The sequence below is a fragment of the Corvus hawaiiensis genome, chromosome 3 (assembly GCF_020740725.1).
Source record: "Corvus hawaiiensis isolate bCorHaw1 chromosome 3, bCorHaw1.pri.cur, whole genome shotgun sequence".
Lineage (NCBI taxonomy): Eukaryota > Metazoa > Chordata > Aves > Passeriformes > Corvidae > Corvus > Corvus hawaiiensis.
Genome location: NC_063215.1, coordinates 120,395,949 through 120,417,987, shown reverse-complemented (window position 1 = coordinate 120,417,987; position 22,039 = coordinate 120,395,949). Strand labels below are relative to the sequence as shown.

The window sequence follows — 22,039 nt, the reverse complement described above, 5'->3', positions numbered from 1 at the left end:
GCGCACGGGGCGGGCGGAGGCTCTGCCGCCCCCACGGCCGCGGCCTCCGCACAGCTCCGGGGGACGGGGCACCCCGATGCCGCTCCCCATCCCGCTATCCCGCTCCCCCATCCCGTTCCCCATCCCGTTCCCCCGCTCCCCCATCCCGTTCCCCCGCTCCCCCATCCCCTTTCCCCGCTCCCCCATCCCGGTCTCCCGCTCCCCCACCCCGTTCTCCCGTTCCCCCACCCCGTTCTCCCGCTCCCCATCCTGTTATCCCGCTCCCCACTCCGTTCTCCCGTTCCCCCACCCCGTTCTCCCGTTCCCCCATCCCGTTCTCCCGCTCCCCCACCCCGTTCTCCCGCTCCCCACCCCGTTCTCCCGCTCCCCCATCCCGTTCTCCCGCTCCCCCATCCCGTTCTCCCGCTCCCCCATCCCGTTATCCCGCTCCCCACCCCGTTCTCCCGTTCCCCCATCCCGTTATCCCGCTCCCCACCCCGTTCTCCCGTTCCCCCATCCCGTTCTCCCGCTCCCCACCCCGTTCTCCCGTTCCCCCATCCCGTTCTCCCGCTCCCCACCCCGTTCTCCCGCTCCCCACCCCGTTCTCCCGTTCCCCCATCCCGTTCTCCCCGCTCCCCACCCCGTTCTCCCGCTCCCCATCCCGTTATCCCGCTCCCCATCCCGTTCTCCCGTTCCCCCACCCCGTTCTCCCGTTCCCCCACCCCGTTCTCCCGCTCCCCACCCCGTTCTCCCGCTCCCCACCCCGTTCTCCCGCTCCCCATCCCGTTCTCCCGCTCCCCATCCCGTTCTCCCGCTCCCCACCCCGTTCTCCCGCTCCCCATCCCGTTCTCCCGCTCACCGCCCGGGCCCGTCCATGCCCGTCCGCCCCAACCGCTCCCGCCGATTCAAACTGGCCGCGCGCAGCCCCTGCCGCCTCCCCATTGGCCAGTCCTCGGCCCGCCCCGCCCCCCATTGGCCCCCAGCCCCGTCAATCACGCGACAAACCCCGCCCACAGCACCGCCCTCAGGTGCTGTTCCCATGGCGGCCGCTGCAGGGCGGCCCGGGCGCATCCCCAAGGGAAAAGGAGGCACAAAATGAGGAATTGGGAAGTAAAAGAGGAACGCTGGGCAACGCACGCGAGGAGCAGCCCCCGCTCCTCTCCTCGTCTTCGTTTCCCACCTCCGAGCCCTGCACGTTATCAGGGAGCAGCCCCAACCCTCTCCCCTCATTAACTCGGAGGTATTCCATGGTTTTTCCAAACTGCTGAATTTATTGTGCTGAAGAGCCGCTTCGTTCAGCACACACCGGTCCATAGAGCTGCATAGAAAAGTGCTGCGATACAATTCCAGGTACAAGAAGGGGTTATTCCAGAACATACTGCCCGGGCGCCGTCCCTCTCCGGGCACAGCCGGATACTCCGGCTGCCCCCCGCATTCCAGACGTTTATACGGGACTTTCCATGAGATAAAGCTCCTTCCCAGGACAAAGCTGCTTGTTCCCACCGTGGAACCCGGGCCCCACGCGTGGGAGCAGCCAGGGAACACCTGGACAGCCGGGAATCGGCTCCATTCCCTGATCCCCCCTCAAGCCGCGCTCTCGGAACGCGGGCTCCTGGGAACAGCCGAGGCGGGGGACAAGTTTAGGATCTCTTCAAAGGAAGGGCCTTCGTCCTCCAGGGGTATCTCTGCCTCGAACATGCGCTGCAGCAGAGCATCCACTGTCCTGTATCCTGGCGGGACAAAAGAATTCCCTGTAAGCACCAGATCTGCTCCTCTGGCTACCTTCAAGGTCCCTGTTTTAAAACAGGCAAGAAAATCCCCCAAATCACATTCCCTGCTGTTCCACCCCACCTGCTTGAAGTACTGTGAGCCCTTCTCGAGGATAAGGCCATTATCTGGCATTTTAAACCCTTCTATTCCCACACAATGGATACCTGCGGTACAGCAAGAAAGCCAGGAGAAGGAGGAAAAAAGTCATTGAGCGAGCCAGAGCAAAGGAGGATACAGTCACCCCGTGATCCAAGGCAGCAGGAATGCAAAGCCCACAGAGGAGGGAGAGAGGAAAACGGGTGTCTTGGCACAGCAGGACCTCGGCCACCAGGGCAGTGTCTCCAGAGGGAGGTTAATGAAGACAAGGGACACACAAAGGCCAAGGGGGGACAGGAGAAGTTGCTACAGAAGTAAAAACAAACAGCAAACATCTAATGTCCACAGTCGTCCCAAAGTCTCCAGGTGGGTTTTGGCTGCTTTCATAGCCCCAAGGGAGCAGCAGGACTCGGGAGTTTCTCCCAGGGAAGAGCTGGGACCCTTGGGCCTGGACACCCTGGAGGGTCACACTTACGTTTGGAGGCAATCTTGAACAGCAGCCCTTTGCTCTGTGCCTTCGTTCCACCTTCCCCCTCCAGCTCGTGCTCTGCACTCTCCATGTTGTCAAGGAGCTGCTCATCCCGGAGCTCATCCCTGCACAGGAAGGGCCAGGAATGACCTGGGAAGGGGGCACACCCTACCCTGGGAGCCCAGCAGCGACGGCTTCCCGGTGGGGCAGGACAAGCACCAGCCATGGGGTTATTTTCCAGCACCTCTCCTGTCCTCTGGGCTGGAAGAGCCACGGGAGGCAGCAAAGCCAACACCAGGGGCCTTCTACTGGCACTTAAACCAGCAGAGGAGCCAGAACTTCATGACAGGGAAGAGGAATTGCCATTTTTAAGGAAGATCAGCCAGAACTTTGTGACGAGGAAGGGGAATCTCAGCTCACACCTCGACACAGAGGGTGCTTTTCCCTCATCACTGGTGCCAAATTGGCCACATCCACCATGGGTTCATTAGGGGGCTTACTCTTGAACTCCCATTCCCAGCTCCTGGATTTTCTGCTCGATGGCAGTTTCCACTTCACTCTTCTCCAGGGAATATTCCACAAAGAAAGCTTCCAAGATGAACGACACAAAGATACTGAAAGAAACAATGAGCAGAATTAAGGCAGCACTTCCTCACTGGCATTGCCCGTCTCAGTATTCCCAGGCTCATTTCCCAGTGCTCCATCCCCTCCAGGCCAGAGCAGCGCCCAGTGGGGACAAGAATGCAGCAGATCCCTCTAAACACATCCCACCTGCCTGCCATGGGTGACCCCAGGCCCACCAGCAGGACCTTTCTCCTCCTCAGCCCCCCCTCCAAGGCGCAGCAGCCCCAGCTATGAGCGGCCAGGATGAGGAGGGGGCGGCTCCTGCCAGAGGCCGCTCCCAGAGGGTTCCCCGGGCACAGCTGTGCAGGGAGCTGCTGGTCCAGAGGGGCAATGGGGGCATCCCGAGTGTCCCTCCAGGGACAATGGTCGGAGCACCCAGCAGGAGCTAGGGAGCAGCCGGAGGCACCTGGGCACAGAGCACTGCTCCCACAAAATGCCCAGGGAAAACCCCTCGTGCCAAGGGGCAGCACCTGAGCAGGCAGGGCAGCACGTGGGGTCCCAGGGAAACATTCCACTTTCCCCTTTCATCTTGGCAGCCCTTCCCCAGTGCCCCGAGAAAAAAAGGGGGGTTATGAGGAGAAAAAGGATTTAAACGGAGGGAAAAAACTTCCATAATTTTCTGTGTTTAAATTGGGGGGAAAACCCCTTCCTCTGCAATTTTAAGGGTGCCAGTTGAAGGAAACCCTGCCTTTTCCATGCTTTTAGTGGTATCACTTGACAGGGAATCCCCATTTTCCATTATTCTCCAGTTTAAATAGAAGGGGAAAACCTTGACGATGCTATTTTATGGGCTTGAATTGAGCATAACTCCCCCATTTTCATCATCCTAAGGTTTAAATTGAGGGAAAATCCCTGGTGTCCCTCCTTTTTAAGGGTTTGAATTGAGGGAGAAATCCCCCTTTTTCCATCACTGGAGAGACCTGAAGTAAGGAAAACCCCTCTTTTTCCAGTATTTTAGGGGATTCAGAGGAGAGAACCCATTTATTGCTATGGCATCTATTTAAGTAGAGACAAACACTCCCTAGTCCCTCATTTTAAGGGGTTCAATTGAAGGAAGCTCCCCCTTTTTCAGCATTTTAAGAATTTAAATCTGTACTTCAGGGCACTTCTAGCTGGGTACTGGCACCCAATCTCTCACAGGGGAGCGAGCCCAGCACTCACAAAACCCTCCTGCTGCCAGAGAGCCCATTATTTTTTTTAGTTTTATTTATAGTGAATACAGCCCTAATTAGAGACCCCAACAGGAGTTACACCATGTATATTATTGCTATTCTTCTCCACCCTCCATAGTCCCCAAATGGAGTACTACTCAGTAGTTACTAATGAACAATTACAGAACTTAACAAGGAACTATGTGACTCACCTGTCTATACTGCCAAAACAAGAAGCTTTTTTACCCTTTCAGTGGATGCAGCTGTAGTAAAACAGAAGGCATCTACGGAGCCCTTTACTCACCTGGAATTTAAGTCAGAGCAGCCAAACAGCTGCAGCTCCTCTCAGGGCTTCGATCCCTTATGGTAAAATTGCCTCCTCCCTTTTCCCGGGCGTGGTGGGAGCGAGAGGCGGGCCCGGCCAGGGGTCTATTAACCCCAGCCCTGGGGCACAGCAGCTCATTGTGTTTGTGGGCTGGGGTGGGGTAAGAGTTCTTCTGTTCTTTTAATGAAGGAGCTCTTTCCGGTTGTCTCAGCTGTTTGTTAGTAGTGCTTTTGGCCTCTAAAGCAACAGAGGCTTTGAAGATACCATGAAGAAGATGGCATTGAGTGTAGGGAGTATTTAAGCTCAAGATTTTGGGTTGAGTGTTCAGGGGTGGTAAGGTGCTTTTGTAATTTCCTTTATTTTTGTTGTTTTTCTTAGGAACACTGCAACTTCTTGAAATTCCAGATTGTGTCAAGTGTGAAACGTCAAATTTTTCAGCAGATTCATTGTGCCACAAAAGGAACCTGCACTGTGTTAGAGATGATGTCTGAGCTGGAGGCTTCTGATAGGTAAGTTGAGGATTGCAACTGTGAGAGGGAGCATGAGCAGGGTATCAAGTTAGGAAGTGCCAGGAGAGGTTTTGGAAGTAGTGTGGTGGGAAATGGTGTCTATTCAGGGGCCTTGTCAGGCTTTCCTGCAAGCACAGCAGATGCATTTACGTGTTTTAAGGCACACAGATGCACCCACTGTGCTCACAGAAACACCACATAACTCTTGCTAACCCAGATGTCCATTATAATGATGGCTACAACCTTTGTCTTGGGATGAAGAGGGATGCTCAAGGACACGGGTGCACTTAGGACAGATGGTCAGTAGCTGACTTGTTGGGGTTTGGCGACTAAACTCAGACATTGATTTTGGCTTTCTTTACTGCAGCTGATGGAGAGGCTAACCCAGCCATCACGGGGCCTTCTGAGACAGCTGAGGTGGACTCGTTTTGTGTCCAGTGTGGATTCATGTCACCAGTCATCCAAAAGCTAAGTTGGGGGCTGGGATCCAGAGATGGGAGGATAGCAGGTTGGAAATTCCCAGGAGAGATTTAAAAATTAGCATAGGGGAAAGGGATGCCCTCTAAGGGGCCTCTTAAGCCAGCTGAAAGGAGTGGCTCTACTTGTGATCAGACCATAGGGTGTGCAGGACAGAGCAGTTCCAGTCTGTGTTGTGTTGTCCAGCGTGTCTTCTGTGTCTTTGTTATCCCTTGGATCAGATCTCGGAGGCCTTTTCCCCTCAGGGGGCTTATTGCAAGTGTCAGCCATCATCTCCAGGTGCTCAAACATTCACTCTTGTCGGCACGATGCTGATCTCGTTTGTTCTTTTACGGTGGGCTTGGCTGTGTCTTGGCATCACAAGTCAGAAGTACCGAGTCAGATCTCTTTTGAGGCCTTGTTCCCGGCTATACTGCCATCCATCCTTTCCAGCTGTGAGCTGTAATGTCCTGGGGCTTGTAAGATTGTCAGGATATGGGAGCATTCTGAATGTGGCACTGTCTCACAGCCATCTTGATCATTGTGACTGACAGCTCTTAGAACAGGTCACTGTTCCAGTCTTTTCTCCTGCTCCTTAGAGCCTCCTCTGTCCACGGTTGCCATACCATTGGTCATCTCTTTTGGCATCGTGTCCATCCTTGCTGTTGTTCTTCTTGCTGAGAGCTTTTTAATCATCCTTGTGTCACACTGTAGCATCACGTGGTGTTTGTGTTTGGAACTGCTCTGTCCTGTGGAGTAGAGTGGAGGGAAGGTGGAGTGGGGTATGGGCACCAGGGGACCCGTGAGCAGGATGAGTACCAGCAACTGAGATGAGCATTGATTCCAGCACAGAACTGGATGCTGCTGGAGTTGTTGTATTAGTGATGAAACTGTAAGCATTTTTTTGTGTGTTTTACAGGTGGTCTGCAGCATTCAAACTGCTGGTCCAGTGTGACAGAGACCCTTGGGGAAAGAGGTCACGGTCAAACAGTTTCAGATGGAAACTACCCCAGCAACATGATGCTTTTGGACCCTACGTCAGCATGCATCCTTCTGTTTTGTTTTGCCCCTTCTCCCCCAAGAAGGTTGGTCACTGTTTGGCTTTTCAGGGGTGGTATAAATGGTGGCTATGTTACAGGGGTGTTCTTTATCTTTTAGGAATAAAGCCAGATAGCAGCAGTCAAGGTCAAGTGAGCAAGGTGAGGACTGACCGGTGGACAGAACCAGTTGTTATTGCTTGGGTGCCAAATTCTGGTGCAGCTCTAAGCATCCATTTGTGTGCGTTAGGCAGTCTACTTGTATTACACCTATCGGGGCTGAACCCTCTTGCTGACCAGCTGACAGAGCTGGTTTGCCACCCTCGAGCTGCTCTTGTGAGCCCTCTGGAAGTATTACAGGAATCTGTGATGAAGCCTTTACCTTTTCCATTTGAAGGTGCTGTCTGGGTAGCCTTCAGCAATGGTGGAGGATTTGCAGCAAGTCGGGGAGGAGGAGCGAGGTCCCACTCAGGTTTCAGCAATGCCACGGAACCTTGTCTCCTCTTAACTCAGGTGTGCCCTGCGACGACGGCGTCGGCCTCTGAGTGTGGCTGGAGCAGGCGGGCCGAGGACCCGGGCATTCTTAGGAGCCAGTGAGTAGTGGAATTGTTGGGTTTTGGCTGATGTGCTGTTAGGCTCATGCACTCATGTTTGGTTTTCTTTACTGTAGCCAACTAAGAGAGTATGGCCTACTGAGGGCAGGAACTTCCCAGATGGTGAGGCGGCCGTCTTTTGTACCCGGTGTGGATTCACATCCCCAGACGTCCGAGGGATAAGTCGAAGGCTACACCCCACAGAGGGGATGAAAGCAGGGTGCGGGATCGGGACTCGTCAGGAGGGGTTTTTGAATAAGCTTTGGAGTTGGGGATGTCTGAGAAAGAGCCCCTTAGGCCACGTAAAGGGGAAGTCTCACTTCTGATCACAATGCTGAGGTGCACAGGGCAGAGCAGTCCCGGTGTGTGTCGTGTCACTTGTCTATTGTGTGTTCTGTGTCTTTTGGGCATCTTGTGTTGCAGGTCTTTTGCCTTACCCCTTTGAGGGGATTATCCAAAATGCCAGGCGTCATCCTTAGCATCTCCAACTCCACATTCCTCGGCCCGGTGCTGATACCATCAAACCTTTGACTCGTGAGCTCGGCCGCCCATCGGAATCGCATCTCTCTTTAGAAGCGTTGAGTCGGACGTCTTTTATGGTCTTGTTCTGAGCTGTATCAGCAGCTGTGCACCACAGCGATCCATTATAGCAGATTAGGACTTGTAAGGATGTGGAGAGAGAGGATGCTGATGGTACAGTTCTCAGGCATCCATCTTTGTGGTTTTGCTAGGTGGCTCCTGGAATGAGTCCTTCTGTTGGTATCTTCTTCTGCCAGGGTTCTTCGAGCCTCATTGGCTCACTGTCGGTCTTGCCTAGGTCATCTCATTCTGCTTTCTCTTGGTCCCTGTGGTCATTCTTCTTGCTGAGAGTTTTCTCTCCTTGTTGCATCCCCTCATTTGTCATCTCCTGCATAACAGGCCTCTGTGTGTGCTTGCCTTGGAGCTGCTCTGCCTTGCTGCATAGTCTGGTGTGTAGATGTAATCAGACTAAGACTGTACTATTAACTTCTCGATCGGCTTGGCCCATCGAGCCCACGATTTTGCAGTCATCCCACATCTCCAGGTCGACGACCTCATGCATGTGATCTGCAGGGGAGTTGCATCCTGGGGACTTGAAATTTGTAATGTAGGGTGCAGTTGGACTCTAGCTGGTATTTCTAGATTGATGCAGGATGGCTGGAGCTGTTAAGTTATCATGCAGCACCTTGACTTGTGTAATAACTTTCTTTCAGAGGCAGACGGATTAAATCCGTGGCAGAGTGCCCCATACCAGGTGAGGGGGTTCCCATGGGAAGGTCAGTCGCTGTTTGTCTTTGCAGGGGCAGTGTAAATGGTGACTGTGTTACAGCATTGTTCCATGTCTTTTTATTTTTTAGGAAGTAATGCTGGATATTGGCAGTCAAGGGCGATGGAGCGAGGTGAGCAGTGACCGGTGGACAGAACGAGGTGTTATGGCCTTGGTCTCAATTTTTGGTGCAGCTCTAAGCATCCGTTGCTGTTTGTGTGTTTTAGGTGGTCCACTTGCAGGATGTCCTGGCCCTGGATGCTGGAGGGTGCAAGCCTAAGGTATAGGTGTGGTGTACTTCAGTCGGAGCAGGGAGGCTGTGGTTTCACGGTCTCTCAGCATGTTTTGTGTGTTTTTGCTTTGCTTCTCTGCAGGTGCTGCTGCCGCCCTGGGCGTGCCAAGGGCCAGAGGCGAGCAGGTGAGTTGGCATTTAGGTGGGGTGGCTGATAGGCCAGCGGTCTATGGCAGCGTGCTGAGCGTGTCCCTTTTCATTGTGCAGGTTTGTCCTGGCCACCTCCAGAGTCAGATCAAGATTTGAGGTGAGCCGGGGCAGTGGTGTGGAGTAGCCCGGGGATGCTCTTCTTGAGGGCAACAGTGACGTTTTCTGTTTTGTTGTCTTAGGTACCGTGAGCAGGTGTGGAGCTGAAGCTTGGAGAGAGCAGGTAAGCGATGAGCCTCGGCAGTTTCGAGGGAGGGGGCCTTGCGGAAGGGGTCTCTTTTGGCGTGTGTTGTCAGAGGCTGAATTTTCTCATTGTTCTCCATCTTTCGCAGCTGCCAAAGCGGACCGTGGGGAACATGTTGACATCTGAGGTGCTGATGCATTTTTTCTGTCAAGGATGGATTTTGTCCATTTGTCTTCAGAAAGCTAAGTGTTGGGAGCGGTGGTTGGGAGAAGGGAAAGACCTTTGGAGTTCCAGGAGGCAATTGGAAGTTAGCTTAGAGGAGAGGGCTGTTGTGGGAGGGCCCCTTGGAAGTAAAGGGAGAGGGTTTCTCCTCAGCATCACCTGAGCCTTTGCTGGGCAGGGCAGTTCCCACCCATCTCTGTCATCGGCCTTTGAGTCTCGACATCATCGTGGATCTTTTTGCCCGAGGAGCTCGCCTTCGGATCTGGCACGATCGCCACGGTCTCCATTTTACCTACTCGCTGGCGTAGCCGCCCGCGGGCATCTTGGCCACTTGCTGGTTGGTCACGTTTTGCATCGTCGCTTCAGCCTTTGGTGGCAGAGTCCTTCCCTAGGGATCCCTTTGTATCACCTGGCAGTCATTGCCTCCTTCTCTAGGCCTGCCGAGCTTCTCAAGCATCCTCTTAGCAGCTTTGGCACTGGCTTCTTGGAAGGAGTTACGTTTCACTGTCGCGTGCTGCTGCCATAGAGCCTTCTTTCCTTCGGCATCGCCAGCCTCTGGCTCATCTTGCTCTAGGAATCTTGTGCCCATTGCTGGGCAGGTTCAGCTCGTGTCTGTGTTCTGTCATTTGTGTCTATGTTCTGTAGTTTGTGTCCATCCTCTTCTGTGTCACAGGGCTTTGTTACGTCTCGGTGCTTTATCGGCCTCGCTCTGGGCCGTAGCGGCAGCGGGGATCTCTGCTTGCGTACTTTCCCGGATCGGGCTCATTCCGGCATCTTTACAGTTTTGCTTTTGGAGAGCAGAAGAAGTACACAAGATGTTCTCATCCATCTTCCTTCTCACTTTTGGTAGTATCTTCTTTTCATGGGCCATGGACTTCTCTGGTCCCTCCTCACTGTGGTAGTTCCATAGGTTCCATTGCCTCAAAGCATATCGGGTCTAGAATTTATCTTCTGGAGAGTTATCTCAAGTCCTCGTGTCATCTTTGCTTCTATTTGGTGTGCTTACACTTGGAGCTGCCCTGCCCTGGCACGTAGAGTCGTGGCTGGGTTGAGCAGTTGTAAAACTTTGTGGTTCATCTCTTGTCTGTGGGATTTTGTGTAGAAAACTTACGGGCCTGGTGTATGGGGATAACTCCGAGCTGTCAGCTACTTGTAGACTGTCTCATGTTGTCTTGCAGGTCCCCAAGGCTGATTCTGATCCCTGCAGTCACCGATGCTACCACTTTTCCCAGAATCTGCCCTTCCACGTCAGGGAGCAGCAGTTGGAAGATGTGTTGAAGCATCTTCATCAGTGGAGTGTTGTGAGTAAGGGCTGCAGTCAGTGTGTGAGCTGAAGAAGGGGTGTCTGTCTGTGAGAGTGTGTGTCTGTCTGTGTCTGTGTGTGTGTTGACCGGTTCTAACTTTGTGAGTGTGATTTTTGCCTTTCAGGTTTTTCAACTAATTTTAAAATGTATAATATTCCTAGTTGTGGGCTTTTTTTTTTTTCCCCCACCTGGGTTTTGTTTTTCCTTGGTCCCGTCCTGTCTGTGAGGCGATGTTCATCGCCAAGGTTTGGGTGCAGCCAAACAAAGAGCCTCCCTAACAGGGTGGAGAGTACACAGTGGAGGTTAGGAGTACAGGGAAAAGGTGCACCAGCCCTTACACCACCCCTAACAGCACCATTTTCCCCCCACCAGCAGCACAATGCAGCAACCCTGGAACCCTCAGTGCAGCACAGCTCAGTAAGCCTGGTGCTGGGATAACCCTGGAACCCTCAGAGGAGGCCAAGCCCCACACCAAAAAGGTAGGGATGACATCTGCAGGCTGGAGAGTGACAGGTACGGGTTGGGGGCTGGGGCGTGTAGAGCAGGAGTGAGGGGTTCCAGGCAGCAAGAGCAGTGCGGGGTATAAAGTAGAGGGGGTTAAAGGTTAGGGGATAAAGGGACAAAAGTCAGGGCAAAGGTTGGGGGGTCAGGAAGTCAAAGGTCAAAGTCCAGGGGTCAAAGGTCAAGGTGGTCAAGGTCAAAGCACAGAGGTCACACAAAGAGGGTTGGGGTCAAAGGTCATGGGGTCAGGTGTCACAGATCCAAAGGCAAGGGTCAAAGGGCAAAGGTTGGGGGGTCAAAGGTTAGGGCTCAAGGTGTAAAGGTCAATGGTCAAAAGCTGGGTCAGCTGGGGTGAAAGGTCAGGGGTCAAGGATCAAAGGTCAGACAGTTGGGGTCAAAAGGTCAAAGGTCAGGGGTAAAAGGTCAATGCTCAGGGTCAGGATTTGAGATGTCAGCATGATTTTCCATGGTGTTTCCCAGTTGTGGGTTCAGCTCTCTGTGAGTGCTGGATGGACTCTGGGCTGAGCCAGGTGGGAGGTGTGGGTGGTGTTCATGTCCCCAGGAGCTGCTCAAATCCACCTTAAACTCCTGGAATGGTCTGTGCTGACAAGAACCTTACAGACCATCCTGTTCAGCCCCTTGCCATGGTCAGGGACACCTTCCTGGGGTGTCTGTGCCAGAGTGGTGGAACGGGCAGGACTTACTCCCTGAGCCCAGTCCCGGGCAAGATTGGGGTTCCCATGGGAAGAAGCCTGTGAGCTGCATTTCCGGAGCTGGGAGCCTCCATGCCCGGGAGTGTTTCCAGTACTGCTCTTTGGCTTTTTCCATAACTGGGCATGATGTTTCTCCCCAGAGCAAGGTGGTTTTCCCTGGATTGTTGGGGTTACACACTGGCTGTTTGACAGCTCTGTTGTCTCTTTTTCCTGAACGGAAGAGTGAGGAATGGGGGATGCTCCCAACTGTCACAGGAATGTGGGAACAGCCCAGTTCCAGTGAGGAATGTGACGCCCAGCTCGTGGCGTGTGCCCTGAGATGGTCTTTGCTGTTGGTTTGTCCTTAGAGCCTGTTGGAGTGCTGGCCTGGATTTGGGAAGAGCCAAGTAGCCTGGAGCAGTGAGGTTTTTCCTGTCAGAAATCCATGCTGGGGATGTTTTCCCTGGCTGTCCAGGGGGAAGGAACAGCTCTGGAGTTTTTGCAGCCACAGGCTGGGGATACATCCCCTGAAAACCAGTTCAGGATCGGTCATCTGACTCTGTCCCTGACCTGTGGCTTCCAGGGAGCCTTCTGGTCTTCTGGATATTCCCAGGAGAGGATATTCCACCACCTGACTTTTAAGCCAGGAATTCCAAACCCAGTAAGTCGGTCACATTCTATGGGAGCTGCCCCAATGGTGGGATGGCAGAGGGCACACCCGACGCTGCTGTTTGGGACATTCCCGACTGGAACGGGAGCCAGCTGGGCATTTTGTAGCACTGAGGCCACAAGGGCAGCCTTGGGTGGCATTCCCAGGCAATGCTGAGGCATCCCATGGCTGTGGCACGTGGCAACACATGCCTGATGTGGAGCAGAGAGAGGAAGGGAGAAATTCTGAGTTGATGGGAGGAATGGAATTGGGCTTTCCAGAATGGAATTGGTATAGGTGCTGATGGTATCATGGAATCATGGGGTGGCTTGGAAGGGACACAAAGACCCTCTGGGCTCTGTTATCCCATCCCGTGGCAAAGAACACATCCAAAACTGCCTCCTCACCCTCATGGAATGGCAGTGGGTGTTGGGAGCTCTGGCAGGAGCACCTGGAGACCAGGTAAGAATAGCAATGGCATTGTTTTGGCTGCTGCTGGATGTGGTTTTCTCTTTTCAAGATGTTCCTCTGATTGATGTTTTCACAGTAGCTTGCTAGGCCTCATTTGAGGATAATTCCAAGAATTTGGAAGTCGTTGGAAAAGAATGAGGAAAAAAGGTGAACCTGATCCATTCCTAGTAATTCTGAACTTCTCTTGCAGCACCGTTCCAGGGGAAAGCTGGTGAAAGGGTAAAGATGCAGAGGAACAAGTGTTGTAAACCCCCCTGCCTCCTTGACAGAGCAAACCTTTCTGCAATCCCAGTAAATCTCTTGGAGAAACTGTGGGATCATAAGGTTTCCCAGGAAAGGAAAGTTAAGGACAGAGATGAGGAAATAGGCTTCCAATTAATAATGATTTGATGGAGGTAGGAATGATTCTTGTATGTTTGATGCACCCCTTTTTATTCCTGGGATAATTTTAAATGATTTCTTTAAAAAATAATTTAGATTTGGGAATTCAAATTAGAGAGGAAGCGATGCAAAATAAATGCAGGGAGAGATCACAGAATCATCCTGGAATGGCAGAATAGTTTGGGTGGGAAGGGACCTTAAGGATCACCTCATTCCATCCACAGGGTGCTCCAAGCTGTGACCAGCCTGGCCTTGAACACTTCCAGGGATGGGGCAGCCACGATTTCCCTGGGTTTACGGGCACAAGAGGGAATTTCCAGCAGGAACTGAGGGGTTTCCTTTGCTCTGCCTGGCCCTAGCAGGGCTTTGGGAGGCAGAGGCTGTGGGAACAGGAGCTTTGTCCACTGCCTTGGGGGAGTCTCTGATGTCCCAAAACCCAGCAGAGCAAGTGGTTGTGGTTTAACATCCCGTTCAAAGGAGATGCCAGGCCAGGAACGGGAATGGACTGCAGAGCAGGGATGGTGCCCAGCAGAGGGGTGACTGTCCAGGGGGTCCCAGCAGTCCATCCCTGCTGCCCAGGTTTGGGATGAGCAGGCTGGTGAGTGTCCCTGTGCTTGCTCTGCAGGATGAGGAAGCCAGGCCTGCTGAGGAGGAAGATGAGGAAGTGTGTGAGGATGGAGACAGCGGCCACCAAAGGCTGGGGAAGGCACAGATCCAGGTAGGAGACGTTGCCTTGCGAGGAGAGGGACTTGTCTGTCCCGTTGGAATTTGGGGCGTGAGGCCAGTGGAACAAAGGGTTTGATTCCATTTTCTTGCTCAGATTTTCACGTGCCTTAAGAGAGCTTTGCGAAAATGTCATTATCCCTGATTGAGTCTCTGAAAAACAGGGATTGAAGCTTTCAGAAGGGGCCCAACCCTGCCTGCATGTATCCAAGTGCAGCCCACCCTCCCTGTTTTTGTGTACAGCTGGGATGAGACCTCAGCTGCTGTTACTTGCCAGCTCACAAGTTGTGTAGCTCAGAGCCTCAGCCATGAAGGGCCAGGCTGTGTTTAAAACAGCCCAAGGTGCCAGAGAGCTGGAGTAATTTCCTAGCAGGTAACTTGACTTGGAAGCTGCATTCTAAAATTTGTCCACATTTAATTTATGCCCCACATGGAGACACCTAAAGAAGCAGAGGTGGGGTGTTCCTAAGAAAAGAACATCCAAATTGTTCAGTGGTAGAGGGCTTAAAATTAAAGTCTGAGTGGAGGTGCCTTTAGGACACTTCCATTACAGTATCTGAATGGAATTTCAATGAAGTATCCAAATCCTGACAAGCTTGCATGAACCCCAAAGCCTCTGCAAGTGGTTTACAGCCAGGGAAGGAGATAAGAGTCTGGAGTCTCTCCCCAAAACCTGGCTGCTGGTTTGTTTGGCCAGGCATAGGAATAACTGCGTATTCCCTGGGGCTGTCCTTATGGGGAGAGGTTTACTTATGTGCCCTGGGTTTATTCAGTGCATCTTCAAAGTGATGGAAACTGATTTCATTGAAATGCCAGGGGTGCCAAATGTTTTCCCCAGCCAGAGCTCAGAGCCAGCCCAGTGGGAAGGGGTTTAGTGGCCATTTTCCTGCTCCCTTGGGCAGCAGCACTGGAGCACTCGCACCCAACCGTGCCCGAGGTGCCGAGTACTGGCAGGAGGCAAAGCCAGGGACTGGGCAGGAGGAGCTTGCAGTGCTCCTGGAAGCGCAGACCTGGAGCCGTGGGTTAGAACTCCCAGGAGCTGCTGCCTCACTCAAACCTTGTTTAAAGCTCAGCATCCCTCCTGCTCCCTTGGAATGATTGTTGCTTCTGTTGTTGCTCTTTCCCGATCCATTATGATTATTATTGTAAATTGCCACTCCATTTCTTCCATAGCCCTTTGCTTCCCAGAGGTGGTGCTTTAGGAAAGCCCCTCCAGCCTGGGAAGGGGCTTTTGGCTCCGGGTTCATTCCCAGTCCCCATGAGCAGCTGGAGCTGTGCTGTCCCCAGCAGGTGCCTTTCCTTCCTTCTCTGCTGCACTTTGGCTTTTCAAGGGCTCTCTGGGGGAGCTGAGGGAGAAGCTCTTTGTCATTCCAGGGCAGCATAAGCCCTGATCCCAGTAAAAGCAGGAGGAATCATTTCATCCTTGTTTTTGGATACACCTTTGGTGTTTTCTCTCTTTTGCTGACACTGTGTGGTGAAGCAGCAGCTCCCTGGAATAACTTTTATTTGTGAAACAATGAATTCCCTGCTGGAATCCCAGTCACAGCCCCCCAGATCAAGGTGCAGTTTAAGGCCTTACACCCTGACATGTTCCTGTCCTTAGACATGGAAAACAGGGGAAAACTCAGACTGGATTAGAGCCAGCATCCAGAATGGGGAGAGTGAGGCAGCATGCTTGGCACAGGCTGGGGCTGGTACAGGGGGTGTTCCCCATAGGATGACACCCATGTGGAGCAGATCCTTCTCTTCCTTTGTCCAAAATCTGATGGCAAAGGAGTGAATAACCCACAAGTGGGGCCTGGAAGGAAGAACGGTTCTGTTAAAATTGGGCAAAGAATGCACTAAGAAAAAATGGACATCCTTTTAATGTATGAAAAAAAGTAGGGAAAAAGTGTTGAAAAAGAGCTCTTTTATTTGGTACCACCTCTCATTTTTTTATGGATAAAACCCTCTAGTGAGCAATCAGAACAGGAGTGGGAAAGCCAGGAGCCTTTGACTTCCACAGTGGACTTAAGTTCCACGCTTCATTTCAACAATTTCTTCTCTCTCTCAGGACAGGAAAACCCACTGAACTTGTCCCATCTTTGCCAAAAGCTTTGGTGTTTGAGCAGCCAAACCCAATGGGCTCTGGCCCCACCAGCCTGTACTGGAGGGCCCCTGGTCCTGCCTGTGGTGTGGGATGAGTCCCCAGCTGTCCCCAGAGTGATCTGCCCTGGGTTCAGGGACTGTGGGAATTTGCTGCTGCCGCTGCCACCCCACCTGGGGGCTGCGTGCTCCTGGCAGCCCTTCCCAGCCCCACAGCCGAGCTCCAGCGCTGCCTCCAGGCTGTGTTGGGAGAGTTTGCTGGGAATGTGCCTCATCCTTGGAGTATCCTTTCCTTCCAGAGTGGATGGATGGAGCTTCTGGGCTTGTCAGCTTCAGAGTTTGCTTGCAAAAGTCACTGCAGGGAAGAATGACAAGGAGGTTTGTCAGAGTGGTGCTGTCAGACCCCACCTGCCAGTCTGTGCTTTGGGTTGGAGGTTGTTGTGTATTGGCCCTGCAGGGAATGAATGTCCCCTTCCCACCTCAGCCCAGCAGATCCCAAGGGCTCTTACAGGAATATTTATCCTTTGCTTCCCTTTGGGATAAGTCAATCTCCACCCTGCTGTGAGCAATTCCTTGATTTCTTCTGGAGAAAACCCCACGGCAGAGGCAGTCTGCAAAGGAGCTGTGTTTGGAGCAGAGTGCTGAGGGCTGTGTCTGCCTGTGCTGCCCCAGGCTGGCAATATCCCCATGGAACAGACTGGGCAAATGGGATTAGATGGAGCACAATCCCTTCCTGGAAGAGGTTTTCTCCTGTGCAGATCAGGCATGGGGCAGGAAGGGAACTTTGGAAATCAGCTGCTCTGACCCCAGAAAGCATCACTCACATCCTTGTGAATGGCATGACCTGTGCTCACCACTCACCCAACCAAAATTGAGAGCAACAGTTGAAATAACTTGAAATAACTTTGAAAGAAAAGAAATCACCTTTTTCTTCTTCTTTCTTTCTTTCAGATGCTGGAATTGCCTCTGTGGATGTGTGCTGAGCTCTCGCTGCAGGGGACTGTCAGGCCCAAATGGCTTTGAGTTCACATTCTTCTCACTGGGGAATTGGAAATAATTATTAATTAATTGCAAAAACATTTTCTGAAACCTTTCCCCTTCTGTGCCCTGCCGTGTGGGACAAGGCTGGAGAGAGGGAGCAGAGGAGTGGCCTCAGGCTGGAGAGGGGCAGGAAAAAGGCACTGTGGGCAAAGGGACCTCCCTGGCATCACCAGTGCACCTGTGGGGAACAGAATGGACACTCTGAGGGCAAATGGAGGTGAGGAGTGGACAGTTGGGGGCAAAATCTGAGTTCATCTACAGGGAAGTAAGTAGGGGATATTTTTGAGGGAAAAGCTGAGGTAATGGGTTCACCCACCTTGGCCCAAGTTGTGTTTGCACAAAGTGGGACCAGAGGTGAAGGTCAATCCAAAGCCAACCCTGCTCAACCTCTAAATCCCAGGATAAATTCTACAAGCTGCCCATTGAGGGACTAAAAATACATCAAAATGGAACCAAAAGCCTTAAGAAGGTGATTGGGAATCCCATTACAGTGTCATCATAGCATTTTTAACAGATCTTTAAGCCTTTTATGACAACAGTGCATTTCTCTGTTGGCATTATTACTCACTCTGGGGGCTCTGGGGTTTATTTGCTTTGAACTCCCTCATAGTGGCCCTGACACTGCTCAGGAGCTGGTAGGAAAAGCAGAGTCAGAGCTCCTGGCAAGTGCAGGGTGTTTTCCCCCAGAGCAGATCCAGCTGCTGCCCACCAGCCTGGCCAGGAGGGATCTGCTTTGGCTCCCATCTTCTGCCAGGGAAAAAATGTTTTCAGTTGATTCAGATGAGATCCCAGCAGCCTCATCTCCAGCACTTCCTGGGCAGCCAATCCACTCTCCCTCCCCTCCTGCTCAGCTCCCGCCCCACCGGGGCCAAGTGTGCAGAGGAGAATTTGTCCCACCAGCAGCAGCTGAAGGACACGAGCACTCACACAGTCCTGGGACTTGGGTTGTCCCTTTGTGGGATGCTGGGATTGAGATAATTCCATACACTTGGCTGCTGAAATTTCCCAGCCCAGGGGCTTTGGCTGCCAGGGCAGCACAAAGATTGTTCCCTGTGTGATGCCCAGATTTGAGGTTCACTATCAGCTTTGCTAGTTCAGATGAATTATACCCACAGCCCTGAATTCCCTGCTCAGTTCCTGCTGGAATAACTTCACAGTGCCTCACAGAGCGTGGATATTCCCATGCACAGCTGCTGCTTTAACACCAGCTGTGTCAGGAGCCAGCAGAGGTTCCAGGGAAGCTCAGCAGGGTCAGGGCAAGGACAGCTTCATGTTCCATAGAATTTGCTGTTTGTAACCCTCATCCCCCAGCCCCCCCCATGTCCCTGGGGGCACCTGATAGAGTTCCCTGGAATTCAGCTGCCTGCACCCCCCGAGCCCGGGCTCCAGGTGATATTTGAAAGCAGGAGAAGGCGCTGGCCGGACGCGTTCCCAGCCCCTGCTGAGGCAGCCCCTGTGCCCACGGGAGGACTTCCCTCCCTGCAGGAGCCCAGTTCACTTCAGAGCCTCAGGAGTGGCCTCTGGAAGCTCTTTTCCCTCAGGAAACTCAGGGCACATCCCCTGCCTTCAGGGCACCTCCAGTGTGACCCACCTGTGGAAGCTTTCCATCAGTTCTGCACTTCCAGCTGGCTCCCTGAAAAACTCCAAACTTATCCAACTCTAACCTTTCATTTTAAGGCATCTCCAAGGATTATTGCTTGGCATTTCATTTCTGTGGGGGAAGCTTGTCTTGGCTTTAATGCTGCTGAGGGATGATGGCCTCAGGCTGGAAGGGAAGGCATTTTGGGTGGCTGGGACATAGCTGGCAGGAGTGTGGGAGGTCAGCACCAGGAATTGCTGTCTGAGCCCCTCTGCAAACAGCCCGTGCTGACATTCCCCAGTGCCAGCTGCTCCTTGGGGCATTTTTGGGGTGTCAGTGGGGTCTGTCGGGGCTGAAGCATCTGCGGGTGCCTGTTCAGAGCAGCCCCTGGCCGAGGGGCCGCGGGCAGCCCTTTATCCATGTCCATCCCAGCACTGCCCAGGCAGCCCAGTGACCGTTCCCGGCATGTGTGTTTGGCACGCTGCGTGCCACAGGCAGGACACTGCAGGCACAGCTCCTCTCTGTAAATCCAAAGCACAAGAGCTGCTGCTTCCCTTCCTGGGCCTCCCGGCCTTCTCCCTCCCCCTGTTCCCTGCCAGCTGGGACACATGGAGGGAGCACCAAGGAACACTCCTGGCAGTGAGCAGGAGTCTCTGAGAGCTCTGTGCAGCTCTGGGCCAGAAAAGCTGGCCCGGCCTCAGCAGCCCCTGGGATTTTGGGCTGTGAACACTCACCTGTGGGAAAGGCCCCTCTGCAGGCAGGAGCAGCCCTGACCCTCTCCAGAAGAGCTTTGGCCGTGGACCAAGTAAACCCTCAGGACTTGCCTTGCTCATTTCTCCCTGGAAAGGGCCATGGAACGAGCACCTTTACAGCTGTTGGGTAAATCCTGGAAAGGGCAGGAAATCAGGGCTATGGGAAGAGTTCAGTGCTGTCACACAACTGCTCACCTGTGTTGTTCTATGATCAGGTGCTGGCCATGGAGCTCTGCCCTGGGGCCATTGCAGGGGCTGGTGTGGAAAGCAGCATTAGCATAAAAGAAGGAGCTGTATTTGCATAGGAATGACCTTGCTGGCACTTGGCATTCCTATCCCAGGCAGGATATTGCCAGGAGCTGAGATTGGCTTGGCTGGAGCAGGGTACTGAGAATGCCCAGGTGTGGGTTCAATCTCCAGATAAGGCGTTCACATAAGGGTTCAACTCGGTGGTCCTTGTGTATCCATTCCCACTCAGGATCTCCTGTGCTCTAGAAATAAAGAATAAATATTTTTCATTGGACTTTTAAAGCCAGAGGTTTTTGCATTAGAGCGTGCAAGCCCCAGGGAAAGCGGGGAGGAAGGAAGGAGAGCATCAGGTCTCACGCGGCAGTTGCAGGATGAGCGGCTCAAGCAGCAGCGAGCCCCGGCGAGGCCCCGGTCCCGCAACGGGCACAGTGAGAGCAGGAGCGGCAGCAGCGGCCTCGGCGCCAGCGCCCGGCCCGGAGCGGCTCGTCCCGCTGCAGCCGCGCTCGTTGGGCGGGGCCGCGGCGGGCGGGAGGTCCCCGGGGGAGCGGCCCCGGGGCAGGGGGAGGCGGGCGCTGCTGTGCGCAGGGGGTGCGGCGGCCCCGGCAGTGCCGGGGCTGGGGGAGCTCCGCGTCCCCGCGGGGGCTGCGGGCGGGGCCGGGCCGGGAGCGCCGGCGCTCCGGTCGCGCCAGGGGGCGCCCCACAGGGCGGGCGGCGCTGAGGGAGCGGCGGCCTCGGGGGGTGCCGGGGGCAGCACGGGCGGTCCCCGCGGCCCGCCCGCTTCCAGGCGCGATCCAGCGCCTGCTGCGGGGAAGCGCCGCCCTCCCGGCGGGCCCGGCACCGGCACGGCCCCGGCTCCCCGCGGCCGCAGCGGGAGCGTAGCCGGAGCTCCGGCGGGAGCCCAGCCCCGCGCTGGCCGCAGCCGGAGCGGCAGCGCCGGGCTCGGCCCCAGCGCCAATCCCGGAGCGGCTCTTGCCGGCCGCGGCGATCCCGATCGCTAATGCCATCCCCCGTCCCACCTCAGTTCTCCGACCCCGGCAGCCGCACCCCGCCCGTCGAGAGACAAGCGGCTCGGCCCGGGACCCCCAGCAGACACCGACAGGACCCAGCCCCGAATCCCCGGGCCCGGGTTCCGTTCCCACCTCAGCGCCTCGGGCTCGGCGCAGCGCCGGGAGCAGCCCCCGGTGCCGGGCTCCGCACAGCGCCCCGAACGACGGTCCCGCCGCAGCCCGGGATGAGCAGGATGAGCGTTCACCGCACAAAGCGGAGCGGGCGCGGATCCGCCGGCATTTACGGGCGCGGGCGGAGCGGGGCGGGGCCGGCACAGGTGTGAAGGGCGGGGTCCGCACAGGTGCGCGGGGCCCCAGCGCGGCTGCGCGGGGCGGGGCCGAGGGGATTTAAGCCTCGGGAATCGGCCCCGCCGCCATTTGCTCCCTCGGCGCTCGGTGGGAGCGGTTGTGGCCGGGCCGGGCTCTATATCTCTGTATTTCCATATCTCTATGTCTCTATGTTTCCTTTCCTTTATATTTGTGTTTGTTTCTCTTCTTCTAACCCTCTCCGTTCTCCCCCCTCTGCCTCCCCTCCCCCACCCCCTACACCCTCCCCCCCCCTACCCCCCCCCTCCCTCTCCCCCCTAGCCCTCCCCTCCCTCCCCCCCGGCCCGGTCCCCCCCCATCCCCCTCCCTGTCCCCCTACACACCCCAACCCTGCCCTACTCCTCCACCGTCTCTCCCCTTCTCCACCGTTCCTTCCCCCCCATCCCGGGTCCCCCCTGCCCCCTCACCCTGCTCCCCTTCCCCTCCCAATTCCCCCCACCTGCCTTCAGTCCTCCCCCTCCGTCTTCCACCTTTCCTTCCCCCTCCACCTCCCCCTGTTCCTCTTCCCTCTTTCCCCCTCTGCACCTTGACCCCCCCCTCCTGTGCTCCGTCCTCGTCCTCCCCCCGCCTCCTTTCCTGTCCCCCCACCCCACCTCTCCCTGCACACCCCGAACCCCCCACCTGCGCTCCTTCTTTGATCCCCTCTGCTCCCTTATTCCCGTCCTCTGTCCCGTCTTTCCCTGGCAGCCGCGGGGCTCGGGGCGCCGGAGAATAAAGCCCAGAGGGCCGGAGCCCGGCGCCCCTGCCCTCGCTGGAGCCCCACACGGGCCGGGCCCGCTCGGCGGGTCCCCCGTGCAGTACAAAAACAGCGCCGGGGCTCCGGCTTTCCACACATCACACTGGGGATCCCCTCCTCAGGAGGGGTTCCCGGCGGGGTGGTGGGTTTCGGGGAGGGGGGTGTGTTGGGGTAGGGTGGGCCCCCTCCTCCGGAGGGGGTACCGGGGGGGGGGCGGGTTTCGGGGAGGGTGGTGGGTTGGGGCGGGCCCCCTCCGGAGGAGGGGGTCCCGGGGGGGTGGGTTGGGGCGGGCCCCCTCCGGAGGAGGGGGTCCGGGGGAGGGGGTGGGGCGGAGGGGGGGACTTTCCCCCCCTCCAGTCCCCGC

General features: G+C 55.1%; 2 protein-coding genes and 1 long non-coding RNA gene across 10 annotated transcripts in view; 1 reads left to right on the top strand and 2 right to left on the bottom strand.

The window, feature by feature from the left end:
- BUB1 (BUB1 mitotic checkpoint serine/threonine kinase) overlaps window positions 1-22,039 on the bottom strand; it is a 118,762-nt gene that overhangs the window by 70,816 nt on the left and 25,907 nt on the right. Inside the window, exon 1 of one of the 4 annotated variants that reach the window (XM_048298003.1) lies at window positions 839-878. The exons of 2 other annotated variants lie outside the window; for them this stretch is intronic. In XM_048298003.1, coding sequence (XP_048153960.1) covers window positions 839-855 — 17 coding nt within the window. In that variant the 5' untranslated portion in view covers window positions 856-878. Of the gene's footprint in view, window positions 1-838; window positions 879-22,039 lie in introns of those variants that run through there. One more of the 4 variants, XM_048298004.1, reaches the window with a different exon arrangement.
- On the top strand, window positions 4,587-20,896 carry LOC125323246 (translation initiation factor IF-2-like). Of its 4 annotated transcripts, XM_048298086.1 has the most exons (17): window positions 4,587-4,923; window positions 6,299-6,464; window positions 6,930-7,009; window positions 7,087-7,157; window positions 8,242-8,282; window positions 8,386-8,427; window positions 8,522-8,575; window positions 8,669-8,712; window positions 8,794-8,833; window positions 8,916-8,956; window positions 9,066-9,104; window positions 9,318-9,480; window positions 11,346-11,352; window positions 12,005-12,297; window positions 12,947-13,151; window positions 13,763-13,855; window positions 16,897-17,024. In XM_048298086.1, exons 1-10 carry the CDS (start codon window positions 4,895-4,897, stop codon window positions 8,922-8,924), a joined length of 576 nt encoding a protein of 191 aa, XP_048154043.1. In that variant the 5' UTR covers window positions 4,587-4,894; the 3' UTR covers window positions 8,925-8,956; window positions 9,066-9,104; window positions 9,318-9,480; window positions 11,346-11,352; window positions 12,005-12,297; window positions 12,947-13,151; window positions 13,763-13,855; window positions 16,897-17,024. The 4 variants fall into 4 exon arrangements, with proteins under 4 accessions (XP_048154043.1, XP_048154041.1, XP_048154042.1 ...); XM_048298084.1 differs by lacking the exon at window positions 16,897-17,024 and having other exon boundaries at window positions 13,763-13,958; XM_048298085.1 differs by lacking the exons at window positions 12,005-12,297; window positions 16,897-17,024 and having other exon boundaries at window positions 13,763-13,958.
- On the bottom strand, window positions 15,750-20,796 carry LOC125323253. Of its 2 annotated transcripts, none has more exons than XR_007202436.1 (4): window positions 20,706-20,796; window positions 19,513-19,808; window positions 16,870-16,984; window positions 15,750-16,300 (listed from the first exon to the last, which is right to left on the bottom strand). It is a non-coding gene; the product is annotated as an uncharacterized LOC125323253 (long non-coding RNA). The 2 variants fall into 2 exon arrangements; XR_007202437.1 differs by lacking the exon at window positions 20,706-20,796 and adding an exon at window positions 19,924-20,031.

Coding starts and splice junctions, on each gene's coding strand:
- LOC125323246 (XM_048298083.1), top strand. CDS start 12,082: ATGCTGGGGATGTTTTCCCTGGCTGTCCAGGGGGAAGGAACAGCTCTG. Junction 12,298..13,762: donor AGCCAGGAATTCCAAACCCA/GTAAGTCGGTCA, acceptor CTTGCTCTGCAG/GATGAGGAAGCCAGGCCTGC. Junction 13,856..20,587: donor TGGGGAAGGCACAGATCCAG/GTAGGAGACGTT, acceptor GTCCCACCTCAG/TTCTCCGACCCCGGCAGCCG.